The sequence below is a fragment of the Aquarana catesbeiana genome, linkage group LG02 (assembly GCF_042186555.1).
Source record: "Aquarana catesbeiana isolate 2022-GZ linkage group LG02, ASM4218655v1, whole genome shotgun sequence".
Taxonomy (NCBI): domain Eukaryota; kingdom Metazoa; phylum Chordata; class Amphibia; order Anura; family Ranidae; genus Aquarana; species Aquarana catesbeiana.
In genome coordinates, this window is record NC_133325.1 from 559,718,566 (window position 1) to 559,735,934 (window position 17,369).

The 17,369-nt window shown below is 39.4% G+C and overlaps 1 protein-coding gene across 4 annotated transcripts in view; it reads left to right on the forward strand.

Moving 5' to 3' along the window:
* Nucleotides 1-17,369, forward strand: part of GRM4 (glutamate metabotropic receptor 4) — a 617,812-nt gene that overhangs the window by 223,898 nt on the left and 376,545 nt on the right. For all 4 annotated transcript variants that reach the window (XM_073616043.1, XM_073616042.1, XM_073616040.1 and 1 more), the window contains exon 3: nucleotides 6,609-6,825. In XM_073616043.1, coding sequence (XP_073472144.1) covers nucleotides 6,609-6,825 — 217 coding nt within the window. The remainder of the gene's footprint in view (nucleotides 1-6,608; nucleotides 6,826-17,369) is intronic.

Consider the following 17,369-nt stretch of genomic DNA (forward strand, 5'->3'; position numbering starts at 1 on the left):
GGAATATTTTATATTGTGACACAAGTTGCGGGAAAGAGACAAATTTTTTTTTTTTTTTTTTTTTTTTGCACAAAGTTGTCACTAAATGTTATATTGCTCAAACATGCCATGGGGATTTGTGAAATTACACCCCAAAATAAATTCTGTTGCTTCTCCTGAGTACGGGGATACCACATGTGTGGGACTTTTTGGGAGCCTAGCCGCGTACGGGACCCCGAAAACCAAGAACCGCCTTCAGGCTTTCTAAGGCCGTAAATTTTTGATTTCACTCTTCACTGCCTATCACAGTTTCGGAGGCCATGGAATGCCCAGGTGGCACAAACCCCCCCCAAATGACCCCATTTTGGAAAGTAGACACCCCAAGCTATTTGCTGAGAGGTATAGTGAGTATTTTGCAGACCTCACTTTTTGTCACAAGGTTTTGAAAATTGAAAAAAGAAAAAAAAAAATTTTTTTTTCTGGTCTTTCTTCATTTTCAAAAACAAATGAGAGCTGCAAAATACTCACCATGCCTCTCAGCAAATAGCTTGGGGTGTCTACTTTCCAAAATGGGGTCATTTGGGGGGGGTTTGTGCCATCTTGGCATTTTATGGCCTTCAAAACTGTGATAGGTAGTGAGGAGTGAAATCAAAAATGTATGCCCTTAGAAATCCTGAAGGTGGTGCTGGGTTTTCGGGGCCCCGTACGCGGCTAGGCTCCCAAAAAGTGCCACACATGTGGTATCCCCGTACTCAGGAGAAGCAGCTGAATGTATTTTGGGGTGCAATTCCACATATGCCCATGGCCTATGTGAGCAATATATCATTTAGTGACAACTTTTTGTAAATTTTTTTTTTTTTTTTTTTTTTGTCATTATTCAATCACTTGGGACAAAAAAAATAAATATTCAATGGGCTCAACATGCCTCTCAGCAATTTCCTTGGGGTGTCTACTTTCCAAAATGGGGTCATTTGGGGGGGGTTTGTACTGCCCTGCCATTTTAGCACCTCAAGAAATGACATAGGCAGTCATAAACTAAAAGCTGTGTAAATTCCAGAAAATGTACCCTAGTTTGTAGACGCTATAACTTTTGCGCAAACCAATAAATATACGCTTATTGACATTTTTTTTACCAAAGACATGTGGCCGAATACATTTTGGCCTAAATGTATGACTAAAATTTAGTTTATTGGATTTTTTTTATAAGAAAAAGTAGAAAATATCATTTTTTTTCAAAATTTTCAGTCTTTTTCCGTTTATAGCGCAAAAAATAAAAACGGCAGAGGTGATCAAATACCATCAAAAGAAAGCTCTATTTGTGGGAAGAAAAGGACGCAAATTTCGTTTGGGTAGAGCATTGCATGACCGCGCAATTAGCAGTTAAAGCGACGCAGTGCCGAATTGTAAAAAGTGCTCTGGTCAGGAAGGGGGTAAATCCTTCCGGGGCTGAAGTGGTTAAGAGACGGCCAGCGCACCCGCGGCAAGCTCCGTGAGTCGGGTCGCGGGTCCTGCGGACTCGATCGCTGCGGGGATACCTGCGATCGCCTCACGGGGAGGAAGAACGGGGAGAGGCTGATGTAAACAGCCTCTCCCCGTTCTGCCTAGTGACAGTGTCACTTGATCTCTGCTCCCTGTCATCGGAGCAGAGATCATTGACGTGTAACATGTAGCCACCCCCCTCACAGTTAGAAACACGCCCCTAGGAAATACTTAACCCCTACACTGCCACCTAGTGGTTAACCCCTTCACTGCCAGTGTCATTTACACAGGAATCAGTGCATTTTTATAGCACTGATTGCTGTATAAATGACAATGGTCCCAAAAATGTGTCAAAAATGTCCGATGTGTCCGCCATAATGTCGCAGTCACAATAAAAATCGCTGATCGCCGCCATTTAAAAAAAAAAAAATATTAATAAAAATGCCATAAAACTATCCCCTATTTTTTAAACGCTATAACTTTTGCGCAAACCGATCAATAATCGCTTATTGCGATTTTTTTTACCAAAAATATGTAGAATACGTATCAGCCTAAACTGAGGGAAAAAAATGTTTTTTTTATATATTTTTGGGGGATATTTATTATAGCAAAAAGTAAAAATAATGCGTTTTTTTTCAAAATTGTCGCTCTATTTTTGTTTATAGCGCAAAAAATAAAAACCGCAGAGGCGATCAAATACCACCAAAAGAAAGCTCTATTTGTGGGAAAAAAAGGACGTCAATTTTGTTTGGGAGTCATGTCGCACGACCGCGCAATTGTCAGTTAAAGCGAAGCAGTGCTGAATCGCAAAAAGTGCTCTGGTCAGGAAGGGGGTACATTCTTCCGGGGCTGAAGTGGTTAAAAGGGCTAAAAACTATCAAATCAAATGAATTAAACTCCCCACCACCTCAAATCTGCTCCCCTTCATTCATTACATTTGTGATCTATGCATGGTCATCACAGTGATCACAAGCTACAAAGTCACTCTGATTGGCTGTGTGCATTTAGCATGTGATCTGCATGATCTAATGACAGCACAATGACACACACTGTGGGAGCACAGAGTATCTTTTTTAAGAGGCACTCCAGAATGGGGAGTTCACTAATCAGCTGTTTATCAAGGTACAAAAGTAAAGTGGTTAAGTAATTTGTAATGTCCCTTAAAGAATATTATAGTGGAGTCTTTAAGCTTGATTTTCCTTGAAGTGGCCATCAGGGATGATTTTAAATTTAATTGATATAACATAGAAAATTATATAGAAAATAGGGAAATTGAAACACCCACAACTATGGAAGAAGAGCCAATAGCTTGGGTGTCCTTAAGAAATGTAAGAAGCCAGAGGTTGACTCATTCTACTATAATATAGTATACTTTTAGAGTGGATTGAGCCTTCAGTACTGCCTTTTTCACCACAGTAGTTTTACATTTTTGACCAAATGGACTTTTTTTTTTCTTCTCCATTATGTTTACGGTGTATGGTATATGTTTGCTATTCCACTTATCAAATATATATTGAAAAATGTCACTTTGAACCTTGCTTCAATTATGTTATACCCATCTTGAGCATTTCATGAGTTTTGTTGTACTGTTTCTGCAATAAATTGTATTTGTCTTTAAAAATAAGAATAGATGAGAACAATAGTATAATTTAGTATATAAAGCATTGAAGAACTATTAGTAAAAAAAAATATTCCTTGAACTGTTAGTGAAATGAGTTCCTTGAAATAAGGAACAAAGGGCCAATATGTAAAACTAACATAACCCTTTCAAAGAGACTGACATAGTATACCAGTGAAGTAACAGGCTCTGCATTTTACTTTCTCTCTCCTTACCAGTATTTCTAAACTGCACATACTGTATGTGAAAAGTGGAAAAACCTCTCAAGCATTGTGTTGGATAGCTTTTGTTCAATAGTTAATCTCCTAGTCCTGATCTACATGTATTTAAACTGGTCAATTTACCAACAATCTTAATTTATAAGGGCCCTTCAACAGAAGTACTTTTAAATGTGGTTTCTTTTGAAGGGTTTACTTTTTTTCATGGTTCTTAGTAAATTCTTAGGTACTGAAGAAAGAATAAAATGTTTAAGGCAGAATTCAGTTTCCCAGGCAATACAAGAAATTGAAATGGTCATAAAAATTCTACCCAGGCCATCTCTTTTACGAAAAATAAATTGAGAAATTTTTGCCAAATATCTTATTGTCATTGTACAAAGATGAGCAAGCAGTTACCTTATGTTATACTGTATACCTATATACAGTATGGGGCATGTTTGATTCTATTTAAGTGAATTAGGAAGCAATAATTATATGAATAATATATAAATCCAGTTTAGGGCTAAGCTACACAGGCTTGCTACTGGGAAATATAGCCACTTTCTGATGTTTAGGTGGTCAACTATGATACAAAAATTTCTAACGATTGATTACTAAGAGTAGCAATTGATTGTTAAACAGATTAAATAAATAGATTTCTATGAAGTAAGCTAGACAAGTTGTATGTAGGGTTTAAGGTGTCCTTTTATGAAACTGATATCAGCAGCGATCCCGAGTCTCACCGCTGATCTCAGCTCATAACCAGTTTATGAAACTGAGATAATCAGTGGAGAACACGTTCTCCGCTGATTATCTCAGCACAGTGAGAATTTGTAACTGACTTCACAGAAACGGCCAGTTTATGAAGGTGCAATCTCAGCACCTCACTGGCGATCTGTGACAGAATTCTCACTTTCTGATTCACCATTTCAGAAGTGGAGAATCAGAGTGAGAAGCCTGAAACTGGTGAAATTTATAGTGTGTATATATATATATATATAGATATAGATATAGATATATATCTATATCTATATCTATATCTATATATGTGTGTGTATATATATATATATATATATATATATATATATATAGATATAGATATGTATATATCTATATCTATATATATATAGATAGATAGATAGATAGATAAATAGATATTTATTGATATATATAAACTATATCTATCTATAGATATATCTATATATAGATACATCTATTATATATATTTTTACATATATATATATAATATATATATAGATAGATATATATATTATATATATATATTATATATTATCTATCTATATATATATTATATATATAGATATATATATAGATATATATAGATATATGTATATATTTTTTTTTAGATGTTCACGTCTCTGGCTGGGTTCACACTTGTGCAATGCGTGAACCAGCGTGATTCCTAAGTGGGTTTTCACATCGCACCTACATTGACATCTGCGCACCACTGTGGGTGTCAATGTAAAGTTAATGACACCCCCAGATCATTTCACAGATCGCAGTGCGAACTATGTAATGGTGCAGGAATCGGATCGCATGGGTGTTCACACCCATGCGATCCGATTCCAGTGCGGACCAAATAAAGGGTCCTGTACCATTTTGGTGCAAATGCAATATGATTTAGGGCCAGTTCCCACTGCTGCGGTGTCCGAGATCGGATGTGATTCGCACCGCACTGCAGTGCAAAATCACATCCGATCTCTGTGCAATGCGATTTCAGCCATACAGATAGTATTGTTAAATTTGCATTGCACTCGGACAAAACTCTTACAGGACCCTTTTTTTGGTCCACAGCAGAATCGGATCGCATGGGTGTTCACACCCATGCGATTTGATTACTGTCCGAGTTTGCAGATCACACTGCGATATGCGAACTGATTTGGGGGTGTTAACTTTTAGGCCCAGTTCACACTTGTGCGATGCCGGACATCGCACAGGCATCGCATGTAATTCGCAGCACACTGCCATTCACATTACATGCGATGTCTGTGCGTTGCGATATCAGCTGTACAGGTAGTATGGCTGATATCGCACGGCATTCGGTGCAAACACGCACAGGACCCTTTTTTCTGTTCGGACCAGAATCGGATCGCATGTCCGGACTGTCAGTTCGCAGTGCGATATGCAAGCTGAACTGGGGGTGTCCTTAACAATGTATTGACACTCCCCAGCGATTCGCATATGGCAGTGTGAACTGACATGTGAGTCGGTGCGATGCGGGAACCCGCAGTGGATTCGCAGTGTTCTCGCATTGCACCAGTTTATCAATTTTTATGTTTATCAATTATGAAATATATTTTATTTTATTTTATTAATAAATATTTATACTTGTATACTTTATTAAAATTATTTTTTTAATGATTATAAATGTATTTTGCATTTATATGAATGGTGTATAGCTGCATTACATATGTGCATTACATTCATTTACTATACACCATTCACATTTAAATAGGGACATGTATGATCTTTAAATATTGATAAAAACAATTTTTTTTTATAATTAGGTTAATGTATATTGTGTAGGGGGAATTTAACTTTATTATTTTATTAATATGTTGGGGAATAATGTGTGCTGATTTGTGTTACACTTTGTATTTTATGGTTCCTCATACTGTAATCCCGCTATATCACGCAAGATTACAGTGAGAGGAGCCGTTCTCAGAAGTTCCCGGCGTTTGTAGATCGCTCCTCAACTCAACATGAGAAGCGATCTACACACTTTCATAAACAGGCACTCAGAGGAGAGCGATCTCCTCTGAGAATGCCTGAGAACTGAAAAGCGGTATTTTACCGCACTTTCATAAAAGGACACCTAAGTGATTGGAAGGTGATCATACAACATCCAACAATATCTTAAATTTTCATCTTGAAGTTAAAATTATAATATGTTTTAATTACATTAAAATGACGGCAAGGTACATTTTCTCACTCCATACCTGTTATAGTGTAGAACTATTTTTCTATCACAGATTTTATGGTCATTGTTAATAGACACTGAATGCATGTTGTAATCATTCTCTGAGTGTTTTTGTCAATTTCTACCACTGTCATTTTTTTTAAGTTTTGCTGCTGTTAATATGCTTTATGAGGAGATGTCTCATGCATAGGAAATGTAACAAACGTACATACACATTGATTCTAGTGTGCACTTACTGCTAATGTATATTGGTGTTAAACTGTATTATTATTGATTCACATTTTAAATGGGTTTTGTGTATGTGCCATTTAAAATCTTTACAATCCTCATCTTATCTTTTGCAGTGCTCCATTGTTGTTATTATTAAATTGCTCTGCCTTTCTCATCTTCACAGATTCCACAAATTAGTTATGCCTCCACTGCTCCAGATCTAAGTGACAACAGTCGATATGACTTTTTTTCTCGAGTGGTTCCATCAGACACTTATCAGGCTCAGGCCATGGTGGATATTGTGAAAGCTCTGAAATGGAGTTATGTGTCCACACTAGCATCTGAAGGCAGCTATGGGGAAAGCGGAGTGGAAGCTTTTATCCAGAAGTCCAGAGAAGATGGTAAGACTGCTCATTTGTTATCCTGTTCTTATTATTTAGTTCATATAAATCTAATGTGACTGTTATGCACTTTATTATTATTATGATTTGATTTTCTTTTTTTTTTCTAAAATATATTTTTATAATGAAAGTAAAAAATGTAATTTTGCACTATCATTCTACAACATTGTCTCTTGGAAGGTCCTGCATCTTGTGCGCATATATTGTTCTATGTTTTATTCTTTTACACGTTTTGTTTAATAGTTCATACCATGCCCTCAGGAACAGCTGCAGCTGGTTGTTAGTCCAGTACTCTTACACCTGCCCCCCTCTGCCTTTTTCATTAGTGCAGCTTAAACTCTTCTGTCACAAGGTTTTTTGTTGTAGCAGTAACAGAACATAGAACTACCAGGAAACTCAAACTAAAATTTTACTTAGCTTTAAAAGAACAAGCTGAAATGTCTGTGTTATCTTCCATTTCTGTAATGCTAATGCATTGCGATGCAAGAATCATCAGACCACACTAAGATGTGCAGAGGAGGAGCCTTTGCTGCCACAGTAGCCTGTTTGTTCATTTGTTTTCTTTATTTTATTTGGTATATTCCCATTTACCCTTTTTGGTTGCTTTTATATGGTACAGTATCTATTTAGATACTCCCATTTCTGCCTGCTCTACAGTTAGGCTGGCCATACATTATATAATTTTCCTTTACTATTTTCCTTCAGATTTACTAAAACCATATACTATGAGGTCAAACCTAAACACTTTTTAAATTTGTATGCAATCAGACAGGCCCTTGCACTGTGTAGTTGAAGATAAATATAAAGGAAATTGAATAAAACATTGTACAATGTATGATTTACTGAAGAGTTAAAGTGTTTGTAAAGGCAGAAGATTTTTTTTTATCTGAATGCATTCTATGCATTCAGATAAAAAAACATTTTGTGTGTAGCAGCCCCCCTCATGCCCCTAATATTTACCTGAGCCTCATCTTGATCCAGTGATGTGCACGAGTGCCTCAGCCATCAGGGACTCTCCCTCCTGATTGGCTAAGACACAGGAGTGGCGCCATTGGTTCCGCTGCTGTCAATCAAAGTCAGTTAGCCAATGAGGAGAGAGAGGGGGCAGGGACGATCCGCGGCTCAATGTCTGAATAGATACACAGAGCTGTGGCTCGGTTTGGGTGCCCCCATAGCAAGCTGCTTGCTGTGGGGGCACTCAACAGAAGGGATGGGCCAGAAGTGCCAGCGAGGGACCTGAGAAGAGGAGGATCTGGGCTGCTCTGTGCAAAGCCAAGGCACAGAGCAGGTAAGTATAACATGTTTGTTATTTTTAAAGAAAAACAAATGTATATAATGTACAGCCAGGAAAAAAAAAACAAGACTTTAAAAAAAGTTGCCATACTGTGTCCACAGACTGGGTCTAGGAGGCATGCCTTTTACCTATATCAACATTTAAAACACTTGAAAGAGCCTTTTGCTAGCCAGTATGTTTCACAGGCAATTGTATCTCCTCCACCCACTAGCAAATTCCTGATTAACCTGAAAAAATCTACTGCAGACAGCAATCTCTTTCCAGATATTTTACCCAAGTAGTGGGAAGCCATTAAAATTATCCAGTAGCCTCTAGAAAAATTCCAGATTTGCAGAGCTAAAAGACATTGATTGCTTTCTCTGATTTTATTTTGTTACATTACGTTGGAGTTAAGTTAAGGCTAAGGTGGCAGCAGAATATTGCAGCATAAAAGGATAGGAACAGTGCAGTGTTCCCTGCAATATCTTTGTAAAATAATTATTGGCTCTCATCTGAGATAGTGAGGATCCTCAATGAAAACTAGGATTTTCACTTACAGCAGAAAGGGGAAGCTCCTCGTTTCTGCCTCCTCCCCCCCCTCCGCTGCCACATTTGGCACCTTTTGGGTGGGGGGCCGGGAGTGGGTACCTGGCTTTGACAGGTACCCGCTTCTAACCTGGGCTCAGTTTGCTGTGGCAAAATGAGCCAAAAGTTTTCCCCCTTTCCTTTCCCCTGCAGCCGGGCCACTCACAGAGCGCAGCTCAATTCCCTCCTGCGCAGTAGAAAATCGGCTATGAAGCAGCAAGGCTTCACTGCCAGTTTCCCGCAGCCAAGATGGTGGTGGAAGCACCCAAGAGCCGATTCAAGAATCGCATGGGTGAGGACACCGCTGGATGCCTGGACAGGCAGGTTCCCTAATAGTAAAAGTCAGAAGCTACAGTATTTTTAGCTGCTGACTTTTACATTTTGGAGAGGGGAGTGAAACAAGTACATTTTTGTTCTCATGTATCTTTGTAATTTTTCTCTGATTAAAATATTTAGTTTTACATGAGGTACAGTCATTTTTTTCCCAATTATCGCAGTGCCATAGATCTTAGAGAAGGGTAAAAATGGGCAGACATGTGCTGACCATCTTAAAATCTTTTATCTCATATGTTTTAATATAGACATAAAAGTCTTTATTTTCTAGATATGCATGTTTTTTGAGAATTAGGTTTAAAAAAATGTAAAAGGTATTTTATACGCAGAGCCAATTATTGTTGTGGAAAAGAGGTACCAGGACATGAAGGCCATATTCTGCCCTGTACAGGAACAATCCTCTAAATGAATGTACACAAGCAATTTATATTCATTACATTCGATGTCTGACATATATAACATTCAGTTTTTTTTGCACAAGAAGACTAAAGAAACAGCTGGTTTAACAACATTTGCTGTTCATAATAGTGCCAATCTCTAAACCAATTCTGGCAGAATATAGGCAGATGTTTAATTTAGTACTAAAGAATTTATCTGATAGGAGCATGGTTTACAAGGGTCTGGCTATTTTAATAACTTACCACTGGCATGCCTTCATTTTTGTGCATGTGAATGATTTATGTTTTTCCTTCAGAATGTACACATTTTCAGGCATGGTATGGTATATTATCAGATGATGGAGTGATCCTCATTTTTAAGTTTGCAATTAAAAGCATATCAGATTCAGATTTATCTCCTACAAGGCATAAGCATCAACATAAACACTGTAAATATTCACTGTTGTCTAATCTTTCCCTGTTGGAGTCTGAGTGAGCTCTTGAGCTCACTGCTGTGTCATGATCCAAACTGGTCCAGCTACTATTGGGTCTGAAATTTCTAGCCTGCTGTATTACTTTTGCAGTAATGAATGCCAATTCTTGCTCTTTAAAGAGGAACTGATGTCTGCTCACATAATTTGTAAAAGAAACATCTTTGTCATTCTTAAGCTTCCCTCCAACCACTTTGCATATTATTGTATATATACTGTGATTCTGTACTTGCTAAATATGTTGCAGAAATCTCCCTCCACTGAGTCTGGCTGCAACCATTTTAGCTGTGGGCAGCTGAAACTGCTGCCTGTTCACTTCCTGGATTTGCACAGACACACAGAGGCACACCTCCAGCTCTGCAGCTCTCATTGGCCTCCTTATGACTCATCCCCCCCTCCCTTCCTGGCAAACTCTCACGAGAGTGAAAGCGAGGGCTGTGCATGATGTCATAAGCCTATGCTTTTTACCGGACAAGAAACAGGAAGTGGGCTGTATAAGGTATTGTTAAATCCAATTTAGGGATCTCAAAACAAGACGGATGATGATGAGATAGTAGTCCAGATCTTAAGATAAGATAGGTGCTTTTATTCACTGCAGTGGAGAAATACAACACATTTCTCGGCTACTATAGCAAACAAAAGTGAAAGTGTTTCTGAGCTTGCACCTACAGGTTATACAATATATAGGTATGAATATGCATAAGCACTAGGCGTGTTATAGGTGTGATCGTATAGTTTAGTCCAATCAGCATTCATATCTTCTTAGTAACAAGGGAACAGTTAAATGGCTAGTTCCATCACGCGACTGATAGAAAGCAAAAGAAAACATGGGCTCCGCCATCTTGGTACTGGTTCAGACTAGCTAGATAAGACTGTCCATTTCTCAGAGCAAAGAGGGAGTGAACTGTTGCTTTTTATCTGGCGGTGAAGGTCAGATTAGACTGAAAACTCTGTCTTATGCCCCGTACACACGGCCGGACATTGTTCGGACATTCCGACAACAAAATCCTAGGATTTTTTCCGATGGATGTTGGCTCAAACTTGTCTTGCATACACACGGTCACACAAAGTTGTCGGAAAATCCGATCATTCTGAACGCAGTGACGTAAAACACGTACGTCGGGACTATAAACGGGGCAGTGGACAATAGCTTTCATCTCTTTAGTTATTCTGAGCATGCGTGGCACTTTGTCCGTCGGATTTGTGTACACACGATCGGAATTTCCGACAATGGATTTTGTTGTCGGAAAATTTTATAGCTTGCTCTCAAACTTTGTGTGTCGGAAAATCCGATGGAAAATGTGTGATGGAGCCTACACACGGTCGGAATTTCCGACAACAAGGTCCTATCACACATTTTCCGTCGGAAAATCCGACCGTGTGTACGGGGCATAAGAAGAAGCAAGAAAGTGTATTACAATTCTTAAAGCGACAGTCTCTATATACATACATATATATCTCAAAGAAAATATAAATAACACTGCGCTAACCCAATGTGAAAAGCAGCTACATAAAATATGACCAATATTGTAAACAGAAGTAAAAGTACTATTACCAATATATACATAGCTGAAACACATGAAGCATAATACCAAAAAATTGAATATTAGACGGGATATAGTAAAGTCCCAATGTATGGCTGTGAATCTGATACAAGAGAGTCCCAAACATAGGCTAAATATGAATGTTGGACTGATGTAGAAATCTTCTCTTGTATATCATGAGTTGTACAATCATGGGAAGTGAATAGATGGAATACGCTTACCAGCAGGAGTGGATTCGGATGCCGGTGACACTGAATCAAACAGGCTCTGAGATCCTTAATGGACGATGGTTGGACGATGGTTGGTCCTGGAAATCCCGGATCTCGAGGGGGATCTATCCTCTATGGTCCACGTCACGACTGTCCGTTCAGAAGCCCGAGGGGGAATTCTCTGCCACAAACAAGTCTCCAGAGCATGGATGGTTCCCAAAAAGATAGATAGGACGCCAATAGTGCAGATCAAATGACGTATTTTATTGGATATAACCAATAATCAACAAACGATATAATCACGTGTAAAATAATAAAATCAAGTGTAGGATAGAGTAAGGCTCACCCTACCGGCATCCGAATCCACTCCTGCTGGTAAGCGTATTCCATCTATTCACTTCCCATGATCGTACAACTCATGATATACAAGAGAAGATTTCTACACTCTCTTGTATCAGATTCATAGCCATACATTGGGACTTTACTATATCCCGTCTAATATTCAATTTTTTGGTATTATGCTTCATGTGTTTCAGCTATGTATATATTGGTAATGGTCACCATGTCTGATGTGCCTTTTACCATTTGTTATCATTTTTAGCGCTGCATTTCACTTTTACATACATATATATAACTCAACATTATCAGACCCCTATAATTCTACTCAGTATTTACTGGCAGAAAAAAATGTTTTACTATCCAAAGTTAAAACAACAAGGACAGAAGATTTACTAGATGGAAAGTTGAAAAAATGACTGAAGGTCCGCTTTAATTCTCTCTGTGACTCTGCAAGTAAAACTTGTCAAAAGACACCACTTTTAGTTGTGCTATGTTGTTATAATACTTGGTTGTATTTCATTAGTATTTGCTGAATCCACAGATGAAAGCCTTCCAAAAAAGGCTGCTTTAATGTGAAGACACTTTAGACATGTATTTAATGCTTTGCTGTTTGTTTCCTTTACTATCTGCTGGCACACTGATCTACTGTTGTTTATTATATTGCTTCTGGTACACTGACCTAGATGGGTAGTTTCCTTAACTGTTTAATAGCTTACTGACTGACTTATATTGCAGATATTGTATTAAAACATACAGCATGTGCTAATCTGACCTGAATAAGTGATACAAAGCAAAAGAGTTTATGGTAAAAAAAAAAATATTTTTTATTCTATTTACAAATTAAAAAAAAATATATAAATACAATATTCTACTTTGTTTTGTCTGTTAATTTGTAATAAACCTGAACACTTTTTGTTTCCCACAAGGTCTTTTGGTTCCCTCACCACTTTGAGGGTGACCCACAACCAACTTTAAAGGCCTGCACGGTGACAGAAATATTTTCCACAAATGTATATATATTGTAGCACCCCCCTGACCCTTAGAGGCATGTTAGGGCCCCTCAGAGATGGAGGGGGGGCGCTAGAGCTCCTCCAATAGGGTGATTGAAGACATTGGGTCACTTTGAAAAATAAATGTATTTATTTTTTATCATTTGATCAAAAGGAAAATGGGTTTTGGGCATCAGAAACCAAGAGCACAGTCCTGCAAAGGCATCAGTCTCCACTCCCAGCTTTACAGAATAAGAGCATTTAGTCTGGAGTTTCTGTAATTTAGCAGTACCAAGTCTGGTGAGTAGAGGGCTCTATCTATTATTATAGTGAGTTACCAGACCCCTGTGTGGCTCCATCTGCTCACAGATGTTCAGGACACCTCCTCTAGCAGTGATACATTCCACTTGTACTTCAACTTCCTCCATTTCAAGCAGGTCTGACCTTCAAATGCATGTAAATCTCCCTAGGCAGCAGGCCTAGGAGGTTAGAAGCACTGACAGCATTCCTTGCATGCCTAAGCTTTGGTGAATGATCTATCTTCAAAATGTACAACCCACTAGCCCCTACATGGATTAAATTTGTCCAGCCCCTGCTGAACCAGCTGGATTTCGATCTTTGTATGACAGGAATACAAACAAGATTGGTCATGTGTATTTTAAATGTGTACAGTATTTAGCCTTTGAAAAAAAAAAAAACTCTTGAATTGATTGTAGCTCTAAAAGTTGGAGAAACAAATCAAAAGAAAGAAGTTACACAGGAAAGACCACGTTATGATGTAGTCATTTGTATAAGACTGGGTTCACATACATGTGAATTGGATGCAGGTTTCTCGCATCCAATTCACATAACAGGCTAGTGTGACCGCCTCTCAATGGAGCTGGTTTACGCAAGTCCGGAACAGCTGCAGATTGCAGAAGGGTCCTGTGTGTGTTTGGGTTCAGTTCAGGTGCAAATTCAGGCAAAAATTCAGGCCGCACATATGAGAACCCGGCCTTATTGCGTGTTAAAAGGAGTAGTTACTCATTTAAATAATTGTTTGTACTTATATCTGTACAGTTGTTTGCAACTTCAGAGGGTGAGCAAACTATTGTAGACTCTGCCTTTAGCAGGATTGTCAATTACATTTAGTATTGCCCACCTGTATCCAGCTAGTTCTTGATAGATGGTGCTGCTTTCTGTTGGTTTTCCTGCTTACACCCTAATTGCTTATTCCTGCCTGCTATGAGATAGTGTCACTGTCAATAGGGAGGAGAAAAACAACAGGGCTGGAAAATGAATATTTGTGTCCTTTTCTGGTCAACCATTAATAGTTACATTACCAGTTAGGAATTACCAGTGGGGCATGCTGGGTAAGGCCATAAATATTATGGCTAATCTTGGATTGATTTGATTGATCTTTTTATCTTTCCTCTGGGATCAGAAAAGATGCTGCATCTGTAGCTTGTGAGCTCTCAAATTTCCATTGAAACTATACTCAAATGCTAGGAGTTATCTACAAGGGCTAGTGACTCTGTCCAAATCAGACTTACTCTGCCAGAATCAAAGACCAAATGTACTTTGAGTGCCTTTTCACATTTTATCATATTTCTGTGTAGCAATAACTCTCGGTGGAGCTGCTGGTTTAAAGCGGGCTGTTACCACCACCTTCGTTACCTCTATTCCACCAGAACCGGGTCTAGGGTCCCGTTGAGTTTAATACCAGACAATGTAGGCACCGGACACTTGAGTATCTTTTCCAATGCTTTAATAAATGTGAATTGAAGGAAGTAGCAGGAAAGAGGTAGAAGGAGAGTTGCAGGGAAGTTCAAATACCTTTTCTTAGTGTAGTATTAGGAATTGAAAGCTTGTAGATGAATGTACTCTCTTTTTAGAGTTGAATCTTTGCCCGCCTGGATAGGTTTCTCTCACTAACCTAGCAGCCAGTACGCAGCACGAACAAAAGTCTCTGCCACAGACTTGATTGAAGTAAAACCCATACGATCCTCTGCCACAGGATGTAATGGTTTACGATGAACAGCAAACACAGCACTAGAGCCGTTAAGCCGACCCGGCAGTACTATGCGGTAGGATTACTTTAGGATGCGTCCTCCAACTTAATCACCAGGCCCCTCTCCAGACCAGCACTCTGCATGATCCTTCCATGACGGGTCCTCCCCTGGGATCTTCTCAGTTGTCCAGCTTCTTCCCGTAGGACAGACAGCCCAGGACCATTCCTCTGCCGCCATGGTAGGCCCCAGACAGGCTTCTGGGCCCACCCACACGCTGCAGCGATGTGGGCCTTCCGGTCTGAGGACCACAATGTAGTACTCCTAGCACATACCTGTCGGCCAGGAGGGCCAGCAGGTGGAACGAAAACGAACCCTAAAACATGGCGTCTCTCCCATAAATACCCTCTCCCAGAATGCAACTTGGAGGATCACCTCCACCGAGTTATCTCCGGGACAGAGGAGCACTCATACGCTTCAACGTGTTGCCTTTCCAACACCGACCCATGGTGACAACGACACCCACAGGCACAATGTGAAACTACATGCAACTCAGCCAAGCTGGAACAGAGGCAAATCTGACTATGTATAAACAGATAACCCACTAAATTTACCTATAAGCAGTAGATTAAAAATCTACCAGCGCTACATCTGTTTTTGATGCTTACTGTCTGTTTTGTTATATCTTTTTCTGGAAATATATTTCTCCACTATTTTTCTTTCTTTCTCAATAATTTTTTTATTGAAAACAGGTGTAGACAAAGTATTAAGTTGTCCAAATGAATATCAAACAACGGTGTTACACTGAGAAGTGTCAAAGTCATTGTATTCTGATCATACCATGACTAATCAATATTAGAGTGGCAATCCACAACCAACTCTGCCCGGAGGGGTAGGATGAAAATGTACAGTAGGCACGGAGTGCAGTGGTTTAAGTTGTCCATTCACTATAACTATTGTAAAGATTATATTTGCACATGTGGTAATGCAGAACTATTATACATATATTGTTCCTGAAGGAAAAAAAATACTATAAAAATAGATTCTATAAACCTAAACAAAATTCCCAGTGCCAAACCGAGGAACACCATGCTTCCATACTTAGGCTAGGCTAGAGGTGGCCCTGTAGCCTACAACAAAGCATTCATGAGGAGTCAATATAAAAGCTAGAAGAAAGAAAAGTTGAATAAAGATAAGGGAAAGAGAAGAAGAGAAAAGATTTACAGCTGATCACCACGTCCCAGGCCGCTAGAAAAATGAAAAAAGCGAGGGTTCTAAGATGTTTGGATAACACACTTCATAGATCAAAAAATAATATCATCTTAACATTTTTGGGGATATTCATCGTGGTCACTGAGTATACCAAATTAAATATTATTGTCCAAAATCTAGACATGTTCACCAAATATTAAACATTTTGCATTCCTGACCACACCCCCTGAAGCAAAGGGGTGAGGCGCCAGGGTATATTTCAGCTAACCGTGCCAGAACAAGATACCACTGGGAAAATAATTTATAGTTCGCCTCCACCAGGGAAGTTTTCAGAATTCCTTTGTGCACCATGGTCTACCACCAGGACCAAACTTACTACTCCTATCTCCCAAGCTAGTTGGTTAAAGAGTTTAGAACCCTGGTCCGCAAACACAGTATATAGCTTTGAAATTCTGCCACGTGTCCCCGGACTATGTAAACACCTAATTTCATAGAAGGTCCTAGTGGAGAAATCTACCTGATCCCGACACATTGTCTGTAAATAATGAGTGATCTGACAAAGGTGGAATGCCTGTGAAGTGGGCATTTGTAAGGTCTCCACAAAGTAAGAGGGCTTTCTGATTACTTTATGGTCTGTAAAATCAGCTATTCTGTAGAGGCCTTTATTGACCCACCATGTAAACTGTTGGGGATTTTGTCCAGGAGGGAAATGTGGGTTTCCAAATAGGGTGGGCCACTGAAGTATGTGGTGACTTCAGAAAAAATTTATATTGCACACCATCACCCAGAGTGTTTTTCTGTAGTGGCATCACTAGGGTTGGTGTCACACGGTCAGGAAAAACATGGTTTCACCCCCCTACACCAACTATATTCCCCCCTCAGAACAGACCCCCTCTATTAAGTACAGACCTCCCTCCACTAAGTACAGACCCCCCTCCACTAAGTATAGACCCCCCTCAATCAGTATAGGCCCCCCTCCTGCAGTACAGATCCCCATCCCTCAGTACAGACCCCCCTTACTAAGTACAGACCCCCCTCCCACAGTATAGACCCCTCTCCTTCACTACCGACCCCCTACATCAGTATAGACCTCCCCCTCAGTACAGACCCCCCTCCCTCAGTACAGACCCCCCATTTAGGAAACCACATCCTCAGTACAGACCCCCCACTCAGTATAGACCCCTCCCTCAGTACAGACCGCCCT